General features: G+C 47.6%; 1 protein-coding gene across 1 annotated transcript in view; it reads right to left on the minus strand.

Annotated features, from left to right (window-relative positions):
- Positions 1 to 346: 346 nt before the first annotated feature.
- The window catches only part of LOC113211445 (sodium/hydrogen exchanger 3), a gene marked incomplete in the record, with an annotated part of 46,207 nt that continues 36,597 nt past the window's right edge, over positions 347 to 9,956 (minus strand). Inside the window, 10 exon segments of the mRNA XM_052271674.1 lie at positions 347 to 1,571; positions 2,001 to 2,282; positions 2,726 to 2,896; positions 2,986 to 3,057; positions 5,380 to 5,571; positions 6,577 to 6,609; positions 6,961 to 7,062; positions 7,136 to 7,205; positions 8,592 to 8,768; positions 9,499 to 9,534. Coding sequence (XP_052127634.1) covers positions 1,252 to 1,571; positions 2,001 to 2,282; positions 2,726 to 2,896; positions 2,986 to 3,057; positions 5,380 to 5,571; positions 6,577 to 6,609; positions 6,961 to 7,062; positions 7,136 to 7,205; positions 8,592 to 8,768; positions 9,499 to 9,534 — 1,455 coding nt within the window.

The raw sequence follows: 9,956 nt of genomic DNA on the forward strand, positions 1-9,956 counted from the left end.
TGTTTAGAAATAAAATGCGTCCAAACTTCAGATTCCAACGAAGTTTAACTACTGAAGTCGCATATAGTTCGAACTACTAATTCTTCCACCCGGGTTTATAAGCGATTGAAAAATATATTCCGTTGAAATGTTGGCGCCCTTGGCTATCTACAGTCTCCCCACGGGGAAGGACGAGGGCTGAGGGCGTCCATCACAGCATGCTTCCCGACGAAGCAAGGCACATCCACAGTCTAATTAACTTACTTCCCTCGCAGAGCGTTACGCCTGAATCCCCCACAGGTATCACAGCCAGGTAACATTCGTTCGCACTAGGAGGGCTGCGAATCAATGAAACAATACTACAAAATATAATCGTCTAAAGAGGCGGCGACGGACGCCGCCCGATATAGGCACATCCGTTTTACTAGAAAAGTATGTACAATAATTCTTATTAACGAAGCTACGCGGGGGGCTGGACTCGTGCCGCCGCCGGGCCGCCCACCACGCACACATTCACACATATCAGTCTCTGCATGCTAGCTGACGCGCTTCTGTAAAACCCTGTTTCACTGCTCATCCTCAGCACATCGCGTACGCAAAAGGATACTCACAAAAATCACACATGAAACTTGTTTAAAATCATCATATACGGCGCCAGTATATTACAAATTGTCTAACTATTCGCTTCTCCACCGTGCAAATACACTCATCACAGCAATCCGACGCTGCGCTATACCTGCAGTTAACGGCTGGCATATGGCAACGCCCACAGCTCCACAAGTCTTTTACCGTTACTCTGAACCTCTTACAATAGAGAAATGTCCTAGCGTCGAAGGGCGAGCGCTTCCAGTTCAGTATACTTGAAAAAATGTACTAGAAGCGCAAAATCTGTTCGGCGTGAAACCATACAGACATACAGAGTCGCAAGTCTACTACATATGTGTATAAATCGGAGACATTTCATAGAGATCTCAATTTTTTGCTATTTGACAGAGTAGGCAAGAAAGCATTCGAAGCAAGGCGTACATATGTCTTATTCATTTCAAGTTTGCTTGGAATGACCCGAGTCAGACCGACGCTCCGTCCTTGCGGTGTCGTTGAGGATAAAGAACCCTACGGGCCTAGACAAGGCACGGCTTTAGTATGTGGCAGGAGCCGACTGATTTGAGCGTCACAGAGTGAAGGGTCCACCCACACCAATAAATTAAACGGCTTTGAAAAATTACGAAAAGTCTAGTTTCTTTAAAAAATAAAGGACGAAACTTGCTGAGATTAAGTTCTGTCCGTGCTGAGCCGCGTCCGCTCGTCCATGTCGTCCTCGGTGTCCAGATCCTCTTCCATCTCGGCTAACTGGACGTGCACGGGAAGCTCCTCGCCAAACGAGGACGCCGACGACCCGGAAGACAGCGTCTGCTGCCTGAGGCGACTGAGACTACTGCTGCTGCCGCCGCCACCACCACCCTGACTCATGCTCGACCCAGGTCGCCGCCGACCCAATGCGGGTGTGGTCTCATTCGGTGAACCAGCCGCCACCGTCGTTGCAGGCGACGGCGTCGGACCGGGGGTGGATGGCGTCGTGGCCTGCGTCGAACCTGCCGAAAGGCAAACACGATTCATTATGAGAACGTGCAATTGGCACTTTCGTCTAGGGGCCATTCAAATTCTACGTGCACGAAAATGGGGAAAGGGGGGGGGGGGGGCAAATTGTCCATAAAATAAGCTGACACGGATTTTTTTTTCTGCGTGAAGTATTCATTGATTTTTTAGAGGCCTGGGCCTGGGGTGTAGTAAGATTCGGCACTCGCCCGACCGGGAGTAGTGGGGTGGGGGTGGGGCACAGGTTGCCTGTAAACAAGGGTGTGTTTTGTAACTCAAATTGCCTATGTACGTTCCAGAAGATGGGTATCTCGGACGCGTGCCGCCCCCCCTTTTTTTCGTCAATACGTGCTATATATCCCACCTTTTTTTACTCCCCCCCCCCCTCTAGAGTACGAACGGTAAAAAAATGGACCATTTTTTACCCGAATGAGCGTCTTCCTCCGGGATGGGATCCACGACGGGGGTGCTGAGCTCCAGAAGGCTGCCTCTCCTGCCGGCCAGGGGTCGCCGGCCAACCGACGTCGCCACTCCGAGGGGATCGCCGGAGACGCCCTCCTCGATGAGGAGGATGGACATGGGGCCGGACGGCGGGGACTCCGACCCTTGGCGTTGCAGCGACGTCTCGGACGACGTCCTCGAGCCGGCCGAGCCATCGCGTCGGAACAGTCCTATGACAGACGCCGTCTTGGGCTGCTCAATGCCGCCTGCAAGAAATCGAGCGTCAAAGCATCGTGCCAGCATGCCATGCTCTAGTGCGTGCTGAACTAGAAGACGAGACAGAACAAACACAGGGGAAACCAACAAGAACATGCTCTAGCACCCCCCCTCCTCACCTCTTCCTCAACTATTTTCCTAAACTAATGCCAAAAGGTCGAATAGAAATAGGGATACTTCACATATCATATAATCGGCTTGCTCTAACATTTTACTTCAAAAATGAAAAGACAAAAAGACAAAAACATAGAAACATAAATTTGACGAGGATAAAAGAAAATATAGGCAACAGTATAATTAATCTTGGAAGACAAGCAGAGTAGCACACTGTTCTATTCTAAAAACTGTCTAGTTTCCTTTCCATACATATTTTTTTAAATTACTGACACTTGATTTAATAATTCAATTTTCGATGGACATGCACACAACTAACCTAGGAAGGTTGCAGACGGTGAATTGTAGGCTAGGTACTCCTTGTTGGTGCACCAGGGTGGGAACTCTCGCTGCTTGACTGGGCCACTCAGCTCACCAGAGTCGTCGTCACGCTTCCAAGGCAGTACGCTCTCCGTCGCGGTGGGCGTGGACACCCGGCCCGCGTCGCTCACTGCCATCACAGGATTTGAAAATGACAAATTTCTGTATTTGCCGAAGAAAAAAAAACTGTACACAACCAGAATTGTCCGATGTGCTTACCGTCATCTCTCGATAACTGGGAGCACTGAGAAATCTTTTTGATAGGTTCATTTCCAGATGAAAGAGGATCCTCTGAAAAATAAAAAATGTTGGGGTTTAAGGGCGTTTGTGGCGCGTGCTAACGATCCGACCTTACTGATTAGGCATAATGGACACAAATTTAAAGCAATTTTTCTTATGAATGATACATTTACATGTAATTTACATAATATTTTAAAATTTTACACGTCTAACATTGACAACGTTTCCAATAACTTATTTCCAAGTTGTAGCGCGTGCAGACGGCCAAATAAGTGGCAGGTTTAAATGCATGCAAGTATTTTGTACAAAGCATTTCAGGTCGTGGTTTGTAGACTGCTACAAAGATGACTAACAGCGACCAACCTAGGTTTTTTGGTGATAAATAAAATAGAAAAAAGCACTACAAAGAGGAAGTGAATGGTACTACTGTGTGAAAGCAAGACAGAGTAAGACGAAGACAGAAGAGGACAGAGAGAAGGCACCGCCGCCCGAGTCGAGGAGACTAGGACAGCTACAAAGAAAACATACTGAGCATGCCCGTAAATTACACGTGACACCGAGATATTTATTGGCATCACGTGACTTAAGGACATCTCGCAGTTGGTTAGGAGCGAAGACAACCATGTGAGCCTGATTGTTGACAACAAACGCAACAATTGCAGAAAACATTTTAAATTGCCTACCGTAAATCTTTTTGGTATTCGTAGACGACCAAGAGGCCAGATTGTAATTAGGATCTCACATGTCAGTAAGTCTATCGCTTCAGAACAAAAACAGGCGTCTCTGATGCGGCGAGCCACAGTGTTTAAGGTTTCGCTAGGTCAAATCTGATTTACTCCTAAAACATTGGGCAAATTACTGAGAAGGCCAATTTTCACGAGGGCACCAGGGGCAATTAAACAGGTTTAAAAGACATAAGAAGGCTGTGAATGATAATTGTTTGATTATTCAATTCATAAGAGCATCTGACACCCAAAGCTGCCATTTTCATCAGGATATCCGTGCAGAATTGTAGGCAGAGTTACCAAGTCCTATTTTTATAAAAGTGCAGGCAAACGAATATTGCGAAAAATCTAAGCCAATACACCTCTTAGCATTTCTGTTATGATTGTGGCGTTCCTCCTGGGGAGCGGAGAACCACTTGAAAACCGTTCAAATAGCCCTCACCTAAATGCGCACTACACTAGCCAATCAGCAAAGCATCGGGGGTATCACTAACAGGGTAGGGAAGAGGCTGCTAGAAAATTCAATTAAAAACTGCCTTCAAGGAAATTCTTTGGTTGAAACGTTAAACTAAAGCATTTTGTCACTGTGCTGGCATTTGAGCCCCAATTGGGGTAACTTGAGTTACCATGTGATCGATCACTTCGACGGCCGGATCGAAGACAGCATTCAATGCCGTAAGTTGATGTTTGAAATAAAATTATTCCTAAGTGTCTAAATACCAGCATAATCTTCAACATTATTTTAAACAAATTTTGAACGAATAAAATACTAGTTTTGTTTTTGTTCTCAATGTTTTTCTTATTGGAGTAAGTTGTAGTTACAGCCTCTACTGACAAGAGTCCCTGAATTTAGTCATATCTAAATGCGATAGTGCAGTCAGTTCTGCCACACCGCATGTCGTTCGCAGGGTTAAACTAGCAAAAAGCTCTCAACTAACCACAGCCCCACAGGAAGCAGTCAATTCCAGATATTTCTGGACAAGAAATAATGTAAAAGATTTTATCTTTGAAATGAAAGAAACAGGGTCAAAACACAACCATTTACTAAGTATTTAAATCATACAGAGCTATCTGACCTTTTTTGGAGGTCAGTGTATTGAGTTTCCCTGGGCAGTGTAGACCCCATTTAAATGGAAAAGGTTAGCGCGAAAGTTTATGCTGCTTAGCTAAGGTTAGTTATTACTATTTTACGTGTAAATAAAAAATGTATATGGGTACAATATGATACAGCGCTCCGCTAAGCCGGAGAGAGATCTTTCGCATCGTGCTACGGCGCATGCCCGGCGCATGCCTGGCGCATGCCAGCGCATGCGCAGTGCTATCATCCACCAAGGAGCAGGCCGCCCGCCGCGTTGCAGAACTTGGATATCGTTTGTCACTTCCAGTGCGATGCAAAAGGTCTCACTAAACCCACCAAGACGTTGTATATCGTCCTGCCTCGCGACCAAGATCTAGGGCGCCCGGTCTCATAGATTGGACACTACTACGACTGTAGTTGTAAGCATTCCCAAGAGCCGAGCAGCGAGTAGCCGAACTACGACATGCTAGTGTGCCAGCTGACCTCTCGCACCGCGCCGGCTGAGCGGGTGGGCCGGCCGGCCAGCCCCTTGGCGATTTACTTGATGGGTGGACCTAGAGGTAGACCTACCCTCCCGCTCCCTCCTCCAAGGCAATGACACCTCGGCCACGGTGGGCGCGTCGTCATAGTCTACGGGTTTCGAGTACTGCCTGACGAGGCGGGCCCTGCGAGGGTCCAACCCTGGCAAGGAGGCTACCTGGGTAAGCAACGCGCACTCGGGCGAGGGCGAGCCAGAACCAGATCCGGCCGCAGAGCCCGAAGCTTAGCCGCATCAGAGAGATAGACAGGTTAGGTTAGGAAAAGGGTTCAATTCAAAAGAAAAAAGTTACAAGCAAAAGTGCGCGTCCCAATTTGTTTTTTTCTGAATTAGTCATGGCACAGCACGCCTTGCGTCGTCACCTCGTCTGTGCTACATCGTTGTGAAAGCATGCGACCGAACTTGCTTTGTCATAAATTAAAGCCCTCGGGGGAACTAAACTTATTGTCTAATGACGAATGGTGACACAGATGCAATGAGCTCGGCACTAACGGTTCTAAAAGACACAAGTTAATTAAACACACATCTAAACACCAATGAACCGTGCCAGTTCTAAAAATTCCATGCGTTACTCAGCAACCATTTCGAGTTTCGGAAGAAATTGGGACGCGACTTTTGCAAGTAGGACACAATGCACAAGTAAGCGTCCACAAAGAAGTCGATGCTCGTGAGTGGGGAAGCAAGACTATGGCGGGCCAGAGGGTGCAAGAAATTCAATGTTAAGACGGTGAAAAAGGCATTTTTTGTTCCGAAAAGGATTTGGAAAAAGTAGTTTTACAACCTACTGAGTGGGGTTGACAAATAGCGAAAACATAAATTTTGAACTAGCGTAACAGATGAGCTTGAACAAACGCAGAGGTAATGAAAAGGGCTCTGGTCTAAAAAAAAATACAGTATTTCTCCCGCATCTAGCAGAAAACAATATGTTCTGTTCAAGATCTGCCGAATGAAAACAGAAAAGTCGACCAGTCGTGCGAGATGTAAAAGTACAGAGATCAGGCCACGTACAATTAATGAATGCATGGAAAACCTATAGGGATACCGGCCACGATTTATTCCCCAATTATTTTACGGAATAAAGTTATGAAATGAAACGAGCGAAGTCCTGCCGGTTTTATTATTGTGCAGTGCACATGATAGAGGCATCGTAAAATGCGAGTGCAAATGAAATTTTGTCGCGGCTACCTCACGTCTGTAAACAGTATCTAAGAAACCAGAAGTAAACATACCCCATAATGGGACTCCACTCCCTGAAACGGTTGCTGTCGAGGAAAGAAATCCACAATAATAAATTATTTCTCATAATGGAGGCAGGACATGTCAAAAAATCTGGCGACTGGCTCGTCTCCGCAGTCTCAAGAGATTATTTCGGTTTTAGCAATCATGTGGAAGCTTAAAAGAAACACCATGCTTTCACTGCCGTCACGGGCTGGATCCCAAAGAAGATGTGTTTCAGAACTAGGAGAGATAAGATAAGCAGGAATATGTAAGGAAATGTATGCAAATGCGCAGGAGAGAGAGAGATAGAGGAGTTGAGGCATGCTTCTGTAGGTTTTCACAAATGTCTCCACCCATTCGATGGGCATGCAATGCCACTCGTGGCTCACACTCACGGGAGGGGTGGACGGTGAACGTGATGCCTCCCTCCCACTCCTCCTTGGTGGTGGGGATGCCCTCGCCGTCCTCAGCCTCCAGGATCACCTCATCGATGTAATCTGCACGAGACAAACGATATGTTGTGTAAAACTAATCGCCGGCACTCCGACATGAGTTGTCAGTGATGCTTACCGTGAGAGAATTGCTTGGCAGACCCGTTTTGCTGGATTCCTGGAAAACTGACGTGATTTTGCTTTCCGTCCTGCAAACAAGAAAAATGTGTTGTTAAAAGTGTCATTTCGCTTGAGCATTTCGCATTTCTACCCACATCGGCAGAACAGGCAAGGAAACCTCAAGTTTAAGATTAAGAAAGGTTATCCGGAAGAAAGGGCGTTCACACTTCACTGTGCAGCGGGTCAAGTTTAATACACATCAGTATTGCGGGTTGGGCCACTCAAGAGGGTATGGTGCCTCATGAATCCTACTGACGCCCGTCATTCGCAGCGACGAAATTGCCAAGTGAAACCTGTGCAAGTTCTCATATAGCGCCTGATGGGTAGGCAATATCTTGCCTGCAATGCATACGGGTTCTACGGGGTGGCCTACTCCGGGTCTCGCAGGCGCTAAACTCCCGTGAGGATCTGAGAAAAACGGAGGTACTCTCTAGACGATCTCTTGTGGGCGGAGCGACTAGGCGAAACTGAGCAACACTGCTGTATTGTATACTGGATTTTTAAACGTGGAACCAGGTGTTTCTTGGCATGCGGATTGCGGCGAAAGAGCAACAGGCAGTACTATTTTGTTATTTTTCTACTTCTACCGTCCGTACTCTGAAATGCCGTATTCAACCCAATTTTGAATATAGCCATTTGTGCAACAGTGCCGCGAACGTCAGTTGTGGCCTTGCCTCTTGATAGTACTCAGCCAGGGGCCGCAAACTCGCACACCACTTGCTTTCGGCTGAAGCCGAAGTTGGTCCGCGTGTGTTTCTGTCTTTGTCTCACTCATTGAGTGCCATTAGAAGGACAAAGCCAGACAGGCAGACAGGCGAACGACACCGATACAACTTACTAGCTCTGTCTCTCTCACTCTAATGCCGAAGATCTCGTAGAGCGTGCGGCCTATGCAGGCGTGGCTTGGCGTATAGCTTGAGTTCCCGACCCCTGTACTAAGCTACCCGAAGAATTTAAGGTTCTTTTTAATCTGCTCTCGAGTTCAAAAACAAACAAACAACACGGTAAAAACAAAGTCTCATATTTTTTAGGAAAAGGGAAAACTTTGAGGAACTCCCCTGGTTTGACAAAAACTCCTCAGATTTCGAGGAAGTCTCCTCAAAAAATGTGGGGTTTTCCCTCATTTTTTGAGAAGATTCCTCAAAATCGGAGGCGAAAACGGAGGACTCTTCCTCAAACACGGGAGTTCCTCAAAATTTTTCCTTTTTCCTCAAAAATGAGACTTCTTTTTACCGTGTAAAAAACAAACAAACAAACAAACAAACAAACAAACAAACGAACAAACAAACAGTAGAAAATATTTGGGGCGCCTTGTGCTTATGAAAGAAGCAGGCACCAATAGCACTTAACCAAATATTACAGATAATAGGAGACAGAGTTCATAAAAAAATTAAAAAATAAATTGCTCGTCTCACCTTGAACACATAGCGCTTGCTGCTCACCTTGCCCAGGCGCTTGGAGCGCTTGTGGTGGTGCTTGCGCTCGTCGCCGACCAGGCGGCGGATGTGGTTCATGTGCATGCGGTAGTTGACCTCCTGGGTGGCCAGGTCCCGGTCGTTGACGGCGTGCCGACTGTAGCTCAGCCTCCGGTGCTGTCAACAGCGAAGACCCCATGCGTTAGAGGAGGGCGTCGAGCGTCGAGCCCGTGGCGTGCCAACCGGGTCAGCGGGTCGCATAGGCGTACAAACAGCCCCATCCGTCATAGAGGGTGGCACATCGGCCCCGCCCCACCCGGTCCGAGCCCGCCCGCCCCACCCCGCCCTGCCGGCCCGAGCCGTGGTGTTCCTGACAGAGAGCACTAAACCCATCTTATCCATCCCCAGTGATTGGCAGGGCCCTGCCAGGGTGTGGGGGCCCGGCGCGCAGCGCGGCAGGGATCCGGCGTGCTGCTGATGAGAGCGAGAGGGCGGCGGCAGGCACGCCCTCAGCCACGCTGAGACTCTTCAACAAAACCCTAAGCCCTTCATTGTGCCACAACACAGCGTGCGTTCTGTGCACGGAACGGGACCGGATCTCCACTGCACTCGGGGTGCACGTGTGTGTGTGCACTCTAGGTGAAGGTACTAACAGACAGAAAGGGGCGCGGGGGAGACGCAAAGCCAGAAACCTAGAAAGAGACAGAGGCCTTCCAAAGAGTAAGAGAGAGTGAAAAATAGAGATAGAGAAATAAACTTTGCAGCGCAACTACACATAAAATAACACGAAAACTGCGCAAGTCTCGTGGGCTAAGAGAAAATAATGATGGCGCGCAGAAAAAAGTGCGCAAAAATTTTAGAAATAAAGCGGCAGGAAGCGCGACCGCCTTGTTGCCTAATTGCCTACCTCTCTTCCTGAGTGCAGCTCGTCCTTAAAGCCCCGCTACGCAGAACCAAAATTTCAAACAGGGTTAGTGCGGGAAATAGAATGCAAAGGGCACGAGAAAAAAGGGGCCTCTGGCAGGGTTCGATCGGCTTCATCAACGGGGATTGGTGTACAAAGTTGGAGATCCCGGTTAAAATTGGAATTCGAACCGAGCATCGATGGGCAACCTTCCTCCCAGCCAGTAATTTTATTCCCAGCGCCGACCCTTTAAAACTGAACACTGGAAAAAATGCGCAAAGGAAAGGATTCGTTCCAAACCAAAAGGCGATTCAAATAGATAGGTGATTAAAGGGGGCCAAACTCCTGCGAGCGACAGGGTAGGCAACTATTCTGACACCCGAGAATGTCAGGAAGTATCTCAGAGTGCCTCTTCTTTCGTTAAACGAGAGAAATCATTTATTTATCGAAGTTGACTGTTG

The sequence above is a fragment of the Frankliniella occidentalis genome, unplaced genomic scaffold (assembly GCF_000697945.3).
Source record: "Frankliniella occidentalis isolate FOCC.00 unplaced genomic scaffold, Focc_3.1 Scaffold169, whole genome shotgun sequence".
NCBI classification, from domain to species: Eukaryota; Metazoa; Arthropoda; class Insecta; order Thysanoptera; family Thripidae; genus Frankliniella; species Frankliniella occidentalis.